The 19,522-nt window shown below is 41.6% G+C and overlaps 1 protein-coding gene across 6 annotated transcripts in view; it reads right to left on the bottom strand.

Moving 5' to 3' along the window:
- Positions 1-19,522, bottom strand: part of OSBPL3 (oxysterol binding protein like 3) — a 261,110-nt gene that overhangs the window by 63,185 nt on the left and 178,403 nt on the right. For 4 of the 6 annotated variants that reach the window (XM_029589130.1, XM_029589125.1, XM_029589127.1 and 1 more), the window contains 6 exons: positions 17,173-17,334; positions 16,545-16,701; positions 13,640-13,743; positions 13,120-13,215; positions 12,184-12,340; positions 9,224-9,354 (listed from right to left, as the gene is read on the bottom strand). In XM_029589130.1, coding sequence (XP_029444990.1) covers positions 9,224-9,354; positions 12,184-12,340; positions 13,120-13,215; positions 13,640-13,743; positions 16,545-16,701; positions 17,173-17,334 — 807 coding nt within the window. The remainder of the gene's footprint in view (positions 1-9,223; positions 9,355-12,183; positions 12,341-13,119; positions 13,216-13,639; positions 13,744-16,544; positions 16,702-17,172; positions 17,335-19,522) is intronic. The other 2 variants (XM_029589131.1, XM_029589129.1) reach the window with 1 other exon arrangement.

A 19,522-nucleotide genomic window follows, 5' to 3' on the forward strand; every position in this document is an offset into this window, starting at 1 on the left:
CCGTTTTACCCACCGAAATAGTGTTGAAAATTATTCTTCAAATCATTCGGTTTCAGCTCGGAGGCTGGGAGATCTATCCCGCAGTGTGGGAGGATCATGGATGCAGATGTTAAAGACAGTGGGGGCTCAGTTTACATCCCTCTCTCTCTGTTCACTCTTTTCTGAAGCTGTGTATTTGCGTGTACACAGATTTAATTTTATCATAGCTCCCCCCAAGCATCTTGTTTCCAGTTTGGAATAGTTTAAGGTTGAAGTCAGGATGCCAGAAAGAATAAAAAAGAGTGTGGGATTTTAATGGTCCATAAAACTTGCAAATATTCTCCTCAAGAATTAGTGTCACTAAGGTAAAGATACAGTCAGCGGGGCTGTGCTTGGAGAGTAACCCATTTTGATCTCCATGCAGGCGTTTTGCTCTTCATCAGGAACTGTACCACTCGTTTCTTGAGGGTTTAACATTAACAAACTGTTCAGTAAACACAGATCCCTTCATAATTATCCCCAATGTTTATAGACTGGCATAGTTTACAACTCTAACCAGGGAAATCATCAGAAAAAAAAAAAGAGATGGGTTAACTCGCTTTACTAGTACTCCCTGCATTTGTACATTTCTGTATTTGAGCATTTTATTTAGTACTCTGTCAAGGTTTTCTGGCCTTAAGTGTCAGGAGGCATTCCTCAATTTCCTTTGCTTTAGGGGTATCGATTGGTATTTGGATAATCTATCTTTGCTATACTTTCCAAGTTTAGTTTCTTTAGAGTGTGGATTTTAATCTTGGGTAAAATCTTCAGGTTTCACCTCTTTATAGGAGGTTCGGGAGGTGCTCAATCCAGATTTTGGATTGCTAGATTAAGTCTGATTTGGGGGTTTAAGTCTCTGCAACATATCCTAGAAGGATTTGATATCTATGGCCTCCTCAATTTCAGACAGTTTATCTTCCATGCACTTTGATTTTTTCCATTTCAAGGCTGCCTGGTCTCTAAGATTATAAAAACTGATAATGCATAAATCTTCCTGGAGGGGCTCTCTTGTGCTTCAGATTATATTGTTTTCTTAGGTTTATGCATTCTTTATAAAATCTGACTGATTCAGATTTTTTTTTTTTTAAATCAGGTTTCTTATTCCTGATTTTGTAATTTGCTATTCCTGTACAACTCTGTGGAAAACAGCATATACATCTATTTCTGCTTGGTCAGTGCCCTGTGGAGTCTGATGTTAGAAACCCCACCAGTACAAAACCAGGTCAGTGCTTTCCTGCTGAAAAACTAACCTTCTCCAATAATTTTTCCTTCCTTTGGGAAGAATTCTGTGAAGATGTAGAAGAGGAGCATTAGGTACTGACATGTGCTTTTATCTGTTGATGTACAGGACCATTTAGCTACGTTATGATAGGTAAGACAGGTCAGAGAATCGGGGTATTTATCTCTGATGTCTAGGTCGGTTATGGCAGTCATGTACAAGCTGAAAGTAAATCTAACCAGGGAATCTCCCCTTATTCTGCAAATAAGGATATACAGGACAAGGCATTTATATAGATTTAAGAGTCTTCATTCCTTTGCTTTTCCAAGATACTAAAGCAAGTCACCTTGCACCATCCCGGGTCCACATTTGAAAGGAGTGAGCAATCATGGCTGGCTGGGGATTCCTTCTCCCAGGTTTAGGAGGAAAGAGCAGGAGACATTCACCACAGGCCCGAGGTTCCCCTCCGCAATTATTTGATTCATAGATTGCCACTTTTAAACAAATAGAAAACTAATAATGTGACATCAAGCTGTGGGGTGAGCAGGCATAGCTTAAATCATAACATATTAAGAAAGAGGAGTTTAGGAAGGCAGAGAGCATTAAAATGTTATTGATGATGATTTTATCAGTTCAAGAAAATATAAGCAGGTCAATAATCATTACTGGGACTATGGTAACTTTTCAGCTAAAGGATTCAAAAACCGTAAGCCAAGCTGGTCATGAAGATAAACGTATTTATAATTGATTTGAAAATGGAAGAGAGTTCTTCTGGCCACTTGCACACTTACAGCCGTCTGTGCTACAGAGAATTAAAATCTTTCCCCTATACCTATAACACTTGGTCCATTAAATAACACAATCTTGCAGTTTGCATAATACATAGTAATAGCAAATGATGGCAGATAAAGACCAAAATGGTCCATTCAGTCTGCCCAGTAAGATTTTCTTTACAAAAAAAAAAAAAAGTTTCATTATTATTTTAAGAGTAGTAGCAACTATCCCAAGCCTTGTGTTAAGGGTATTAACTGCCACTTCTTGCAGTCTACTCCCAAGTAGAAATGTGAATTTTAGGTGTAATAGTAAAGTTACTCAGTTTCTTCATTTCCATTCTCTTGCCAGCAGGGATTGTGTTTGTCCACACCCTTTTCAATTCCCATTACTTTTCTCATCTTCACCATCCTCTCCATGAAGAAATATTTCCTGACATTGTTCCTGAGTCTTCCCCCCTTGGAGTTTCATATCATAACCTCTAGTTTTGTAGCCTCCTTTCCATCAGAAAAGATTTGATTTTTCCACATCGCTAATTTCTTTCAGATATTTGGTCTGTATCATATCTCCCCCTGTCTTCTCTCCTCCAGGGTATTCATATTAATGTCCTCCAATCTCATCCCACATGGCTTTCCGTGCAGATCCCGCACTATTTTGGTCACCTTTCTCTGGACCGCTTCCATTCTGTCTTTATTCTGAGGTCTCCAGAAATGAACACAATACTCCAAGTGAGGCCTCAACAATGACCTGAATAAAGGCATTATCACCTCCTTTTTTTCCTGCTAGTTATGCCACTTTCAATGCAGCCCAGCAATTCTCTGGACACAGCCACCACCTTGACACATTGCTTGGTCACCTTCAGATCATCTGATACTATCACCCCAAGGTCTCTCTCCCAGCTCGTGCACACAAGTCTTTCACCACCCAGCACACACCTTGGACCGTGCCCCAAATGACTGCGTTTCTTGGCATTGAAACCCTACTGCCAAACATTTGATCACTTCTCCAGTTTTTCTAGGTCACGTCTCATTTTTGCCACTCCTTCAGGTGCGTCCACTCTGTTGTAGATCTTAGGGTCATCTGTAGAGAGACAGATCTTACCTTCTAATTCCTCTGCAATATCACTCAGAAAGATATTGAACAGAATCAATCCCATAACCAATCCCTGAGGAGCTCCACTCTTTTTTTCTTCAGAACAGGTTCCATTTACCACTACTTGCCGATGTCTGTTAGCCAATTAGAAATCCATTCTCACCACCTTGGGTCCACTCCCAGGCTTCTCATTTTATTTATAAGCTTCCTATACTGGACCATATCAAAAGCCTTGCTGAAATCCACATCAAGTGTTCTTCCTTGATTCAATCCTCTAGTCACCCAATCAAAAAAAATCAGATTCCTTTGATAGGACCTTCCATGTCGTCTCAGATCCTTTTACCCATTGAACTGCAGATGGCTCATTAATCCTTTCCTTTAGCAGTCTCTCCATTAATTTTCCCACCACCGAGGTAAGGCTAACTGGCCTGTGTTTACAGCTTCCTCCCTGCTATCACTTTTATGAAGTGGGACCACAACCACCCTTCTCCAGTCCTGCGGCACCACTCCTGTGCCCAAGGATCTATTGAACAGGTCCTTCAGCAGACCCGCCAGCACTTCTCTGAGCTCCCACAGTATTCTAGGATGTACTTCATCCGGCCCCCATGGCTGGTCCACTTTTAGTTTTCCTAGTTTCACCCAAACATTCTCTTCTGTAAATGGGGATGTATCTACCCCACTCTCATCTTACTCTTACTAGCCAGCAATTGCCCTTCTCCACTGTCTTCCTTATTGAAAACCCGAAGTGATGTATTTGTTTAATATTTCTGCTATAGCTTCATCTTTCTCCACACCTTGGCTCCTGGGTCTCCTTTCAGTCTTACAATGCCACTTCTAATCTTCCTCCTTTCTCAGAGATATCTGAAAAATGTTTTGTCACCTCTTTGATGAGCTTTTCTTCTACTTGAGCTTTTGCCTTTCTGATTTCTTTCAGCTTCACCAGATATTCTTACCTGTGTGACTCATTTTGTGTTCTTTTGTTCTTTTTGAATGCTGCTCTTTTTGCCTTTATTTTATATTCTCAGCCACTACCATGGAAAATCATATTGGTTTCCTTTTTTCCCTTTATTTATTTTTTTTACACAAAGGCTCGTTGCCTTTTTGTTATAGCTCCTTTTAATCTAGCCCTCTGTTGTTCCACTTCACCCATCTCCTCCCAGCCTTCTAGCACCTCTTGAGGTAATCTGCCAGTTTACCAAAGTCTATGTTTTTGAAATCCAGACTTTAATCTTTTTGACACTTTGCTCTCTCTTGGCTGATATATCAAACCAGTCTGTTGATCACTGGTGCCTAGGTGGGCACCTACCCGGACATTTGAGATACTGTCTCCATTTGTGAGTAGCAGATCCAATAGTGCTTCTCCCATCACCATTTGTTTGACCAGAACCCCTTGAAAGACATCCACATGCAGGTATACTCCAATCCACATCGGGCAGATTAAAATCTCCAACGAGCAGCACTTCTCTCTCCCTTCCCACTTCTTGGATGTCTTCAGCTAGTTCTCTATCCAGTTCTTCTGTCTGATTTGGAGGCCTGCAGACCACACCAGTGCAAACGGAAGAGCCATCATCTCTTTATAAAACAGCACACAATGCTTCATCCTTTCCCACAAACCCCCTGCATTTCAGTTACTTGGATATTGTTTTTGACATAAAGAGCTACTCCTTCCCCATTTCTGTCATCTCTGTCCTTTCTGAACAAGTTGTAGCCTGGTATGGCAAAATCCCATTCATGAGACTCTGAACCATGTTTCCATAATAGCAACAATATTCACATCCACTTCAACCATTAGGACCTGCAGATCTGGAATGTTATTGCCCAGACTATGAGCATTTGTGCTCACAGCTTTCCAGCTTTTCTCACTCACAGGCCGATACAGTACAGTGCGCTCCGTCGCGCACAGTTAGCCTGCTATTGGACGCACGTTTTCCCTTACCCCTTATTCAGTAAGGGGAGGAAAACGCGCGTCCAACCCGTGGCACCTAATAGCGCCCTCAACATGCAAATGCATGTTGATGGCCCTATTAGGTATGCGTGCGGGATACAGAAAGTAAAATGTGCAGCCAAGCTGCACATTTTACTTTCAGAAATTAGCGCCGACCCAAAAGGTCGGCACTAATTTCTTCCGGCACCGGGAAAGTGCACAGAAAAGCAGTAAAAACTGCTTTTCTGTGCACCCTCCAACTTAATATCAAAGCGATATTAAGTCAGAGGTCCTGAAGAGTAAAAAAAGTAAAAAAAAAAAAATTTAATTCAGCCCGCAGCTGTCGGGCCGAAAACCGGACGCTCAATTTTGCCGGCGTCCAGTTTCCGAGTCCGTGGCTGTCAGCGGGCTCGAGAACAGACACCGGCAAAATTGAGCGTCGGCTATCAAACCCGCTGACAGCTGCTGCTCCTGTCAAAAAGGAGGTGCTAGGGACACGATACGGTGAAGTCCTACTCTGACGAAAATTGTTGAATTGTTTGGATCAAAGAAAACATTTATTTCCTTTGAAATTAACTGACCATATACACAGAAATTTTAGAAGACATGAAGCTCCAATATCTAATACCCTCTGGCGATAATTAAGAAATAACTTCCTTTTGTTTTGCATTTCTCTGACGTAATCAGGAAACACAGCCACTTTACCATCCATAAAGAAAGCATCTTCGGTCCAACCGGTCCAAATTTATAATCTTAGGATCATCTGTTTATCCAGCGCATCATGGAAAGAAACCAAAGAGTGGCTCTCGCCATTATATCTGGATGACTGCTCCGAGAAATCGGATAAATTAAATCTCTCTTGAATAGAACCTCCTTGCTGACCCTCATCAATAGATGTAACTAGTCTCATTTTATTTGATATATAGGAAACTTTACTGACTTTGGGAATAGCTTCTTTAGATATCTTCAGATGTTCCAAAAAAATATTTCTGAAGTATTTCAAACGGGGAAATTATAGCACATTTAGGAAAAGTTTACACAACTAAGATTTAACCTCTTAGTATAAGTCCCAAAATTCTTCATTCTATAATGTACATTCTGTAATGTAAATAAATATTATCTTTAATGAGAGCCAACATTTTCCTATAAGGATTGACAACTCCTTTTTAGATCTTGAAAGTTGATCAATACGCTATGACGGTAACTTTTAAACAGCCACGCGGGTACACATGTACTCGTGTATGCCGGCTCGCACCAATTTTGGAAGGGGCCATTTTAGAGCATATGCGCGTATATTATAAAAATCGGCAGTACGCGTGTACATGTATGCACAATTTTATATGGATGCGCGCATGTGTAGTGCAAATGCCGTCTCTACCATGAAATCCGGGAGATTTTGCTAGGCATGCCGGGCGACGCAAATACCTGTTTCACCAGTTCGTTCTCCGTTCACTCCAGTAAAGGCTAGGACCTCTAACTCCCTCCCCCTCCCCAGCTAGATAGCCTCCCTTTTACCACTTCAAACCTCGCTGACTTGCCCCGATTTTTCTTATTTTAAAACTTACACGCCACCCATAGCAGAAGTAGAGTTACACGGTAGGGGACCCTGGTGTGGGCAATTGTGCATAGAAGTATTTATGTGCGCATTTCAAGTGACCTTCTCGGAATGCCCATGTTCCACCTATGCTCTGCCCAGACACACCCAGCCCCTTTTTCACTTTGGGATTTGTGCGCGTACCGGGAGATTGTGAGCATCCTCAGGTGCTTCTTAAAAACCGTGCGTCGCTTGCCAGCCCGAGATATGCACCCATCTCCTGGCTTTGGTGTGTACAGGGCTTTTAAAATTCACCTTTAAGTTCCTGGACTTGCTTGGAGACACTAGAGACAGACACTACTCTGAGGGAAATTGACTTATCCAACTTAGAAATTGCTCCCTTCTTGGGCTGTATCATGTACGATAGCTAGGGGTTGGGTATGTTTTCAAGACTTCAATATGCCAATTAGGAAGTGATTTGTCTGTTCAGGATTTTTTATTCCAAATAGCACAGTTTTTAGAAGGGCAATAAATGGATTTTGCCTTGGGGAAGATAGTTGTGAGACCATAGAGGGCTAATGTCTGTGGGTAAAAAGTACCCAAAGACTTTAAAAGAGGACCTTCAAAGCGGAGTTGTGTGCATAAGCCCACTTTGAAAATTCACAACTTATCCCAGGGCGCATGTACACCCATGGCGTAACATCCTGCAGGTACATGAAAATGTACCTGCAAGATGTTACGCCTGCTCTGGAGCAGGCGTAACATCCTGCAGGTACATTTTCATGTACACTTTTTGAAAAAATAAAAAAAATGCATGTAAATTTTTCCCCGCCCCCAATTTCACTTTCTGAAATGTGTACTCTAAGTGTGGGGAAAAGCACACTCGTCATCGAGTTGCATGTGTATCTTTCCTGGCACCCTCCCTCATCTCCAGGGAATTTAAAAAGGTGGAATAAAAATGAAATCTAATTTCAGTAGGACATGGCATGGAATGGGAGGGGGTGGAGAAGTTTGCAATATCTTAAGAGCAGGTTTGACTTTACAGCTAGCAATGCCAATTCCTGCACCCTGATCGGGCAATCAAACATCTCTCAGACCGGCTCTGGGGGCTGTTTTATCACAGATACAGACTCTTTTGGGAAGGAGGTTTCTGGTGGAACACTCTTTAGATTGTACGATATGGAACACACAGATACCTTGATGTGACAGGGAGCTTGTGTGTTTTATCACAAAAGACAGCCATGAAGAACACTTAAAAAAAAAAAAAAAAGTAGTAAATGTTAGCTCTGATGTTCTGGTGCATTTCGGCACTAGCACAGGAGACTACCACCATGAGAATGCCATTCCAGATACTATTCTGCACTGTTGGTTTGATGTCCTGACCGGCATGCCGACAGCAGCACACCAGTAGCCGTTAGAACAGTCCAGGGAATAATGTCGATATCTACGTAAATGAAATTAAGCAGAATCAGCCCTAAAAAAACATAAAGGCTACTAATGGGTGCTTCATCACTTTCTCTATTACACATTCTGAGTCAAAAATCGCCATGGAGAAGGATAGGCTTTCTTGAGGCATCCTTTTCACTACACAAATACTGCAGCAGCGATGATCCTGATGTGCCCACCAACAAAAAGGTGACCACATCCAAAGAGGCCGCCGCACTCAACTGGGAGCAGCATCGGGGGGTACGGGTGCACAAGTGTCCTCAGATGCCCAGGTCCCCCCCCCCAGACCTAGGAATCTGCCTCACTCCCCCTCCAATTAAAAGCCAAACTGTGTCCCCTATGCACCAGAGATGCAGGCTTGGGTCTCCGGGCCGGAGGCGCTTGCATTACACCGGCACTCTACATGGGTCTTAAGCTGGTGACCGTGTGAGACCCTGAAACGTGGAGTCTCAGAGGGGAACTGTAATTTATCCAGTGTCTCCCCTTCAGCTTTAAAAGGATATTCTGAAAAAAAGCAGCACTTTCATTTCACAAACATATAATTGCTATTTTAAAACAAAAGGGCCTGATTTTCAAAAGCATTTACACGCTTAAAAGTTGTTTTTACACATGTAAATGCACTTTACACATGTAAGTGGGCTTGAAAATTGCTACAATATATACTAGTGAATTGTCCATAGGGTTTACACTCAAAAGTGCACTTGACTCTGGTAAAGTAAATTTGAAAAATACTACATTAGTAGTTACATTTACACATGAAAATCCTTTTGAAAATTCACCCCAAGGAAATATGATCTTAATAAAAATTCTCTTACAGAAGGAAGAAAATGGTCAAATTTGCCGTCTTAGGAAAATACAAGGGCAAATTTCACTTGTTTTCATTAAAATCATTCTATGATGTTTTAATGATGTAAAAAAATTTACGGAAATAGATTTTTTGGAAACATTTCTGCAAAAAAAAAAAAAAAAAAAGCTTAGTTTTCCCTCTTTCCACTACATATCTTTCTATATATTGGAGGAAAGAGAAAGCAGAACAGGGAAGGAAAACCCAAAGCCTTTCAAACCAGCGTGTCCGACTGTGCAGCCTTCGCTGCTGTGAAAGGTCCGCTTTGGTAAGAGGAGCCAATTAGAACAGAGTTAAAAAATAAAACCAAACACCAATCATGTGAGGTATCACTGCGAGGCGAGCCCTCCAGAGAGGGGGCGAGGCGGCACTTACAGAGGATAAGGCATTCTTCAGGCCAACGATGTGCACGGAGGGCGAGGAGGAAGATTCGTGCTCTAGGATCTGCTTCACTTTCTCCCGCTCGGCAGAGAGCGCGTGAAAAGTCGACTTCAACGTGAAGTAAACTGAGGGGAAAGTGGAAAGCTAGATCAGGGGGGGAGGGTGTACAATCCCAGCATTCACAGAATATGCATGCAGGTATTTCCTGGCTACAGCCCAGGGTGAAGAGGGGTAGGAAAAGTGGATTTTGTTACACCGCTCCACCCACCCCTGATATGCATTAACCGTGGCAGAGTGGATTTAGAAGGACATCTTACCACGTCAAGAGTTTGGGAATATGGCAGCACAGTGTTTCCTTCCTCCACCCACACGTACAGTTTTAGGGAAGGCAATCCTGAACAGCCTGCATTGCTTGTGATGCAAACGGGTCCTTTGAGCCCACGTACATTCAAGTCAAATTTTTCAAAAAGGGGGAAAACTGCCCACCTGGTTTTTCCCTTCCAAAGTTAGCAGCCGCAAAGTACCATGCGTTAAAAGCATCCCTGGTACTCTGCACCTGCCGTTTCTCTCTTTTCCTCCCAACAAACCTGCCTGCGAGAATGAGACTTAACCCAGTTAAGAGCACCAGGCTTTGGAATCCCATGCACGCTTACACAGCTGGGTAAGAGGCGGCAAGTTTGAGACAGGCCCTATATATCCATGTAAATGGCTTTGAAAGTTGCTGCACAGAAAAATGATTATGCTAACAAAGGGGATAGATGTTTGCAAACATGAACATTAATACCAGGAATTTGAGAGAGAGTTTCTCGCTCTCTCTGTCCTTTACCATTACCGCTGCTCTCTCATTCCTGACAGCAGGGCTTCCCATACCTGCTCTGGGGGTCCCCCCCGACTGCCAAACAGGCTTTCAGGCTATCCATGAGATAAGTTTGCATGTACTCCAACGCATGCAGATTTATCTCATGCATATTCATTGCGGTTATCCTCAAAAAACCCGACTGGCTGTGGGGTCCCCAGGACATGTTTGGGAAGGCTGGTCCTACAAATGAGGAGATTTTAGGGATAATAAGGGCTTAGTATGTTCACAGAAATCTCACAATTTGTCCTTTCTGTCTTAAGCTAGAGCAACCCCTTTTCAGTAAAGCAGGAAATCCCTCTGGAGTAGCATTTGCCAGCTCTGCTCAAATGTCTTAACACTGTAAATTTTGTTACACAAACACTTTTTTTTTTAAAGAGCTTTTGACTATTAAAAATGAACTGTTATGTCGGTCATTGTAGTTTGCACCAAATAGTGTTCTATATTTTAGGTATCCTCTAATACTATACAGAGATTTTGGAGACTCCCAAACACAATTTTGCCAAATGTAACGTTTATGACTGCCAGCTTAATGCATTTTTTTTTTTTTTTACTTAAACGATAAAAGTTAGATTCTGAATTTTTTGGTTCTACCTGAAGTTAAGAGACAGACTGAACTTTTAAGGTTACTATTAAATCAGATCTCTTTGCACGCAGAAGCAATGAGATTAATGCAATTTTGATAAGACCAGAATCTAAGACTGCAGGAAAGGAGACAAGTCATTGCTGTGGGTCAATTCATATTTCAGGTCTCCTGGGAAAACCCTAGCCAAGTTCACAAGGGGAGAGTTCATGCTTCTTTTCTCACAAGAGGGGGAAGAATGGTGGCCAAGAATAATCCCTGGGTCCTTGCTAAGCAGCTCACAAATGATTAATGCTGGTTAGTGCAAACCACATGAAGTAACACCGTTTGCACCAGCGGCCCACGGGGATAGGTGGGGTAGCATGGGAGGGCGCATATCATCATCGGCAGGGGCAGAGAAAAGTAACACGGGGGCCGACTTTAATGCAGCTTATTACACAGGGCCCCTGAGTGATCCGTGAATGACTCTCCCTGTTTCACAGTCCGAGTGATCACAGTGGGGCGGGGGGGGGATCAGTCACAGAGCAGCTGTGGGTCACAAAACCTAGATCAAGCCACCTCTATCCAGAAGCTCAACAAGAGTCGCAGGACACCCAAATCATCATCTTCCTGGAGAGTTTTGTTTGGAGGCTTTTTAAACGCTGTAAAAATGTGTAAAATCACACACTTTCGCCAACAGTCGGGTGGGCACCTTATAGACTAACCAATTTATTGAAGCAGATGCTTCTGACGAGGTGGACGCTGTTCTCGAAGGCTCATGCTTCAGCAATTGGTTGGTCTATAAGGTGCCACCCAACTCCTGTCATTTTTTTGCTACACCAGACGATCACGGCTATACCGCTGAGGATTTTTCACCAACATATTTTCTATTTATTTTTTTATAGTATTTGCCTTTCAAAATCTGTTCTTGGTCTTTACAATACAGTGGCTTATAATTCTTTTGACAGCAGAAACATAAGAATTAATTCCCAATCTGGACAAGTGGAATTTTTTTTTATTTCTAAATCACAAATTTTAAGCATAAAAAATGACAGCAGATAAGGACTGTAAGGCCCATCTGGTCTGCCTCATTTACTTTGTCATACATCCCCCCCCCCCCCCCCATTGAGCTCTGCCTTCCCCTTCACATCTCTGGGTTTATTCCAGGCTTTCTTGAATTCTGTTACTGTTTCTAATTCTGCCACCATAATCAGAGGCAGTTCCACGTACCCACCAAACTTTCTGTGAAGGAATATTACTGAATATTATTCCCATGTTGAACTTCAATGTCATGACTCTTTCCTCAAAAAAAAAAAAGTTTGTCCGTGTGCATTATTTATACCTTTGCTCTTTCCCCAATTACATTTTGAGATCTCTAATGTCTATGTTGCCTACACATCCCAATCAGCATCTGCAAGCTTCAGAAGAAAACTATGCAAGTGCCAGGTAACTGGCAAAGAATCTGGATATTATAAAACAGATTTCAAACATCACAGTGGCTGACGTGAGATCAACACATCCGTACGCAGCGTTCACCTTTCTGTGCAATATTACACACATCTTCCTGCATTCTGGCAAACTCTGCTGGGGACTCCGAGCCGTCAGAGTAGTTTTTCTCGTCTGCATAGTCTATGGTTGATAGGTTTGGGTTGGAGGCGTGCAGTCTCATGGGGCCAGCAAACACTGAAGGAACCTACAGAGCAAACACTGGCTGGTAAGATGTCTTCAATATATATAGCTGGAAAACCTTTAGCCATCAGCATAATCAATTCAGTGTAAAAGGAACTGAAAATCAGAGACCAGCTCTCACCAACTAGCTAGAGAAATAAAACACATTGTACGTAACTGAAGCCTCAGTTTATAATTGAGTAACAATGGTCTGAAAAGCAATTTGGGCACATGTAATATTTCTATGTGCATTCATATTTTTATCAAATTTAAAAAATCAGAACAAAACAAATAAAAACCATCTACTTTGTTTAATGAAGAGAATTTCTATTGTTGGATAAATGATCCATTGGTTAGTTTAAGGGACTGTGATTCAAAGTCCTGTAATGACTTCAAGACCCAATTCAGAATAAGGCATGCACCCTACCCTGAGTGGGGGAGGGGTGTTAATCACAGAAAACTAATACAGAGGCCATTGATTGCAGTTAGTCTTGCATATCTAGTGGTGCTTTAAAAATGAGCAGCATTTTAGCAAGGCCTCCCCTTTTTTCATTTTAATCTCAATTAAAAAAAAAAAAAAAAGTGCTCATGTCCTTTTTACACCTGGACATAAAAAGAAGAGGAAATTAAAAATGGCTCCCACACTGATAATCTCTGCTAGGTCTTCACAGACCTTGAATATACTTATCCTAGGAGAAAGTTAATTGAATGTTTAAATGAACATCCAGCAAGTGGAAATAAGCATCTTCAAATAGTACAAAGATTTTGTTACAGGAATGTTATAAATAAAGGTCACGTTATTACCTGCAATGTTCCTTTGGCATCTTTCCCCATGCCTTTCGTCCGCCACCCCCTCCTGTGAGATGTTTTCTCCTTTTTGGGACTTTCGAAAGAACCACCCTTTCATAAGAATGGGAAAAAAATCAAGTGTGTTATAAAACTAACGAAGAATGAGGACAAAGAAATTCCATATCCAGACACATTTATAAACAGTCCCTAGGAAAGTATCTTAACCCCACCCAGGAAGGACTGCTTCACTATAATTAAACTAGTTCTGAAAGGCTATAGGGTCAGCAAGGAGTTGAAGAACAGTAACAGGAAATGTAGATGTTTTGTTTTAAATTGGATGACTTATGTGATTGTTTATTTTATGCATTAGTTTTATTGCGCTTATAAATGTATTTATTTTATATTGTTTAATCACATTTTATGTTTTATCACTGTTAATATATTTGATGTTTTTATTTATTATTGTTTTATTGTTATCCACTGTGTACTGTGGGACAAGTGAAATACAAGTACATTTAAATAAATAAATACTGACCCGAAAGGCATTTATAGCTGGAGCTGAATAAGTTCTGTGCAGAACCTCCATGTTCTGGAGCAGCTGATTCATGTCCAATAAGTACGAGTGACAGCGAGACAGATCTGTGGAGAAAGAAGCAGCATTGTCATCATTTCCTTCAAGAAAGCCAGAAGGAGAAAATGTCCTGTGAGGAAGGGTATATGAAACAAATACAGCTCATTGTTGTGTATTGGATGGTGCACTTGTAACTAGAGATGTGCTTCGTTTTTTTCTGCTGGGTCGTTTTTTGACTCGGATACCTCGTGGTAAATTTCGGGTTTTCTCGATTCATTTTTTTGAAAAACGAAACGAGGAAACCCGAAACCGGGCCAAAAAACAAAACGGCAAAGGAAGCTTAAAGAAAACCCGCCCCAAGCATTTAAAAAAAGTTTTCTACATAAATACAAAGTTTACAAACTACCCCCCCCATCCCGATCCCTCCCCAAGACTAACTAAGTACATCCCTGGTGATCCAGCGGGGTCCCGGGTTCCATTTGCCCTCCGTGCTACTTGCAAGCCATGCTCTTTAAAATCATAAAATGGTGCCGAATAGCCTCTGAACTACCAAGTCACAGGGGCTACCGGCGCCATTGGTCAGCCCCTGTCACATGGCCATCGGCGCCATCTTGTGCTCCTGTCATGTGACTGGAGCACAACGAAATCGCTTTTGGACCCCCGCTGGACCCCCAGGATTATTGGCAAGCCTTGGGGAGGTCAAGAGCCCCCTCCTGACCCCCCCAAGGCTTGCCAATAATCCCTGGGGGTCCAGCGGGGGTCCAAAAGCGATTTCGTTGTCGGCTGCCAGTAATCAAAATGGCGCCAATAGCCTTTGCCCATACTATGTCACAGAGGCTTTCGGCACCATTGGTCAGCTCCAGTCACATGACAGGAGCACAAGATGGCGTCGATGGCCATGTGACAGGGGCTGACCAATGGCGCCGGTAGCCCCTGTGACATGGTAGTTCAGAGGCTATTCGGCACCATTTTATGATTTTAAAGAGCACGGCTTGCAAGTAGCACGGAGGGCAAATGGAACCCGGGACCCCGCTGGATCACCAGGGATGTACTTAGTAAGTCTTGGGGAGGGATCGGGATCAGGGGGGGTGTTGTATTATAGTTTATTTAAATGTTTGGGGTGGGTTTTAATTAAAAAAAAAAAAAAAAAAAAAGTGTCCCTCTCCCCCGAAAAACGAAATTTCCCCGAAAGTCGGGGAAAATTCATTTCGGGTTTCGGGGCCTCCGAAACCACAACGAGTTAGGAAATTTCGTTGAATTTCCTAACTTGGGCGAAAAACGAAGCACATCTCTACTTGTAACTTGTGGACCAGTGTTAACATTCATATACAGACAGTCTGTCACAACTAGCATCCCTTATCCACTCATCATCCCCTGCTCAGTTCCTCATACTTATTAGAAATATTTTCCTATTATCTTTGGTACCTTGTAATATATGTACCGCAATCTGGCTTTGGCATGACATGTATTTGCCAAAATAAATGTATTTATATAGCATTTTGACTAGTCACATGCATCAGGTTGGTTCACTCTGTCATTGCTATATTTAAAATAAAAAGACACCGACACTGCTAGAAAGAAAAATGATTGAACACAGCCAGTCCTCCAATAAGCATTAGGAAGATTCCAATCAAAGCTTAAGAAATTGAGAAAGCAGAATTCACTGCATCAGGGGAGTAAAAAGGATGTTTTCATAAGAACATAAGATTTGCCATACTTGATCAGACCAAAGGTCCATCAAGCCCAGTATCCTTTTTCCAACAGTGGCCAATCCAGGGCACCAGCAGCTGGCATGATCCCAAGCGGTAGCTGGAGTCCAAGCTACTTATCTCAAGAATAAGCAGTGGATTTTTGAAACTCTAACTTAATAATGGTTAATGGATTTTTCCTCTAGGAACTTATCCAAAACTTTTTTTTAAACGCAGCTACACTAATAGCTTTCACCACATCCTCTGGCAACAAATTCCAGAGCTTAATTATGTGTTGAGTAAAAAAATGTTTTCTCTTATTAGTTTTAAATGTATTACCTAGTAACTTCATTGTGTGTCCCCTGGTCTTTGTACTTTTCGATAGAACTGATTAGGATTTTCTCATTCCATTCCATTCATTATTTTATAGACCTCTATAATATCTCCTCTCAGCTGTCTTTTCTCCAAGCTGAAGAGTCCTAATCCCTTTAACCTTTCATAGGAGAATTGTTCCATCCCCTTTATCATTTTGGTCGCCCTTCTCTGTACCTTTTCTAGTTCTGCTATATCTTTCTTGAGATGTGGTGACCAGAACTGCACACAATACTCAAGATGAGGTTGTACCATGGAGTGTTAGAGGCATTATGATATTCTCTGTTTTATTCTCCAGTCCTTTCCTAATAATCCCTAGCATTCTATTTGCTTTCTTGGTTGCTGCTGCTCACTGAGCAGAAGATTTCAATGTATTTTTACCAATGACACCAAGATCTCCTGAATGGTGACTCCTAATGTGGAACCTTGCATTGTGTGGCTAAAATGTGGGTTACTCTTCCCTAAGTGCATCACTTTGCACTTGTCCACATTAAATTTCATTTGTCATTTGCATGCCCAGTCTCCCTGTTTTGCAATGTTCTCTTGCAATTCCTTACAATCCTCTTGTTATTTAACAACTTTGAATAATTCTGTTTCATTGGCAAAGTTGATAACCTCACTTCTTGTTCCCCATTTCCAGGTCTTTTATAAATACATGAAAAAGCAATGGTCCTGGAACAGATCCCTTGGGCTCTCCACTATTCACCTTTCTCCACTGGGAAAGTTTACCATTTAGCCCTGCTCTCTGTTTTCTATCTTTTAACCAGCTGGCAATCCCCAATAGGACAGCACATCTTCAATCAGGTTACCTTCAGCGCACTTGTCCATGTCCTCAGAAGACTGCAACCAGAGGGGAACCCGGCTTTCACTGCCTACACAAGGAAACGGCAGGCCACTCCCAGCCTGTACTGAATTCTGCCGCATCACGCCGCTTGCCTGTTTCAGAGAGGAATTGGTCAACGACTCCTGCAAGAACAAAATCTTTCAGGGGCTTTTTGCTTTTGAGAGTGGGAGGCAGGGGGGAGCCCATTTCATGAGGAGGTTTTTGGCAGCAGGCTCTCAGCGCCATCTTTCATGAAGAAAAACAATATTCAAAGGTGGAAGTACATATAAATTACATAACAATTGGCTAATGCCAGTTACACGCACGTGCAAAGTCTCAAATTTTGTTTTGCGAAAAATTCTGAATGGCAAAAAAAAACTATGGGTTTTTCACTTTTCATATCAGATGTGAAAATGTTCACACCCCTTTACACTTGGTGCTGGCAACCTGCAGTGCTCAAACCATCCTCATGACAATGGCGATACTCTCCAAAGGAAGACAAACTGCTCTCCCAGCATCATCCAACAGCACTGTCCTCGCAAATATCAAAAAGTCAGAATAAATCTCAGTCAATAGGTTGAGAGATGGACGAGTACTTAAAACATAGCCATTACCCTTCTGACTGAAGCAGGGTCAAAAGGAGATGGGGAGTCCGTGACTGTGGCTGGCGGAAAGAAATGATTGCTTTGTGGAAACATTGCAATTTCATTTTGACGGTATAGTCTGTGGTCCCGTAGTTTTGCCACCCATTCCTCAAAGAGTTCCTGAGATTTTACCTAGAAATAACATATCGTAATATTACCGGGGAAATGGCAACTATTACTGAAGCTCTAATTCAGAGACTACATAGAAAACTCCAGTCAGCATAAATGAATATACAAGGCGTTTGGGACTGCAAGCCAAGAAACAAGTTGGGGAATTATTATTTCGAGTGTGTGGGGGGAAGAGACAAAACCTATACTGGTCAAAGCAGATGACAACCACAGTGAACAGCGTTGCCTCACCCCATGTTAAACAGTCATAGAGAAGAGCCAACTGCCTGAGACAGAAATAACATTAACGTGGCCTTCTATTTGAACACACACACAAAAAATAACAATGTCTCTTTCTTTTTCCTGTTTTTGTAAAGTTGGTACATATCAGGGTCTGCTGGTCCACTCCTCAGTCCCCTCCAATTTAAACTTTTGTTTTGGGGGTATTATCACCCTGTACTCAGTCTTCTGCAAGGTGTGATACTTCGAAAACTGTTCGTTATACAAATAATTGCTCTCACTAGAAAGTTAAGGGTCAAAGCAACGGAGTTTTTCAAGCAATTTAAAATGCGGCAAAAGGGATGGGGGAGAAAGCATCAGGTATAAGATGGTGACAGGATGAGAAACAGAAGAGCCCACAGACTGCATGCAGCAACCCCTTTTGCTGCGAAGCTGCAGCCACCCAGGCATCTAGGGGTTGCCTTTTGGCTATGAAGGGAGCTTGCAGACTTTATTTTCCAGTTCTAGCACAGAGCTTGAGATCTGACTGGACAGTAGCTTTACTGAAATGAAAGAATGTCTCAAAATTTTAATGCATTCGTGGTGGTATTTTATATATTCTAGGAACATTTGTTTAGTGTTTTGCTATTCACAAATTACTTAAATTATCTTGTGTAAATCAAAAATAACCCATACTAGAGGTTGTGCAGCTGTAATACTTCCTGGGCGCTGAAGGTACAAAGCCAAAGCAACACACCTGGGGTGTCTCACTTTTACAAAGACATGCCTTGTCATGTGTTATGATTCACACAGTCTCTAGCATACTTTCAAGGCATGCTTTGAGATGCAATAGCTTTTTAGATCACTTAAACAGGCCACATTTTACAAACTGCAAATCTGCAACATTTCCTCTTTGGTGATGTGAAAAAAATATTCTAATAACCCGATTTATCAATTGTTTCCCCCCCCCCCCCCCACCCAAAACAGGACAGAACAGGAAATTAAAACCCTATAATAAAATTAGGCACCTTTGTACTTCTCTCTTATTTAATTAACATGAGTTTCCAGCCTGCATTGTGCAAGCCAAATTATTTAACCAGACATTAAAAGCTTGCAAACAGAAATTCCAAATCACCACCCACTTACAGGGGTGACGTCTAGATTAGTTATATTCACTAAACACTAGGAGACACATTTGTACACAGAGAGCTATAATTTGTACCACTGTGGAACCTTTTTTGAAATACAACCTAATGGCAGGGTCTGTAAGCCTGAGTGGGAAGGATACTGTGGTATTCAGTATTTCAGATGTCAGTGGGAGCACCAAATGAGTGAAATTTTGAGGGTGGTATCCAGCCTGAAAGCTATTGGCTTACAAACATTTCTACTTTCCATGCAGCATTGACTTAAAGGAAAAAAAAACCATTTCAAATAAAGCAGTATGGACTTTTGAAATTTTAATTTAGACAAAGCAGGAAATGTTTTCTACGTGATGATACATGCATCAAAATCAGGACTGATCTCAATTCTGGAATGCAGTCATGGCCGATGCACATAGTCCCCCTGCTGAAAAGCATCAGACAGACTCCTGGTCTTCGCACTAATGCCATCAAACCTGTGCTTCTTGAAAAATGAACACTTTTTACCATATTTATAGCAGCTTATAAGCTTTAACAGTGAGGAGGAAATTTTCAAAAGGTTTCACGCATGTAAATGGACGTTTGAAAATTGCTATGTTTACCCACATAACTCCTTTGAAAATTCACCCTTAAGGTTGCATCAAGATGCACTCCATGCTCTGCCTTTAATTAATCTTGAATATCATGTAAAACTGTCCATGCTCCATCAAGGAAAACAACCTAGCAAACACTTTAGAAAGGTCTGTACTGGTAAGGAATTGGAAATAAACAAAAAAAATCTGCAAAAGTTCGCCGTGTTATTTTCGTGACAAGAAAGGAGATAAGTGTACATCCTCACAGCACTGTTTATAAAA

Source organism: Rhinatrema bivittatum, chromosome 2 (genome assembly GCF_901001135.1).
Source record: "Rhinatrema bivittatum chromosome 2, aRhiBiv1.1, whole genome shotgun sequence".
NCBI lineage: Eukaryota > Metazoa > Chordata > Amphibia > Gymnophiona > Rhinatrematidae > Rhinatrema > Rhinatrema bivittatum.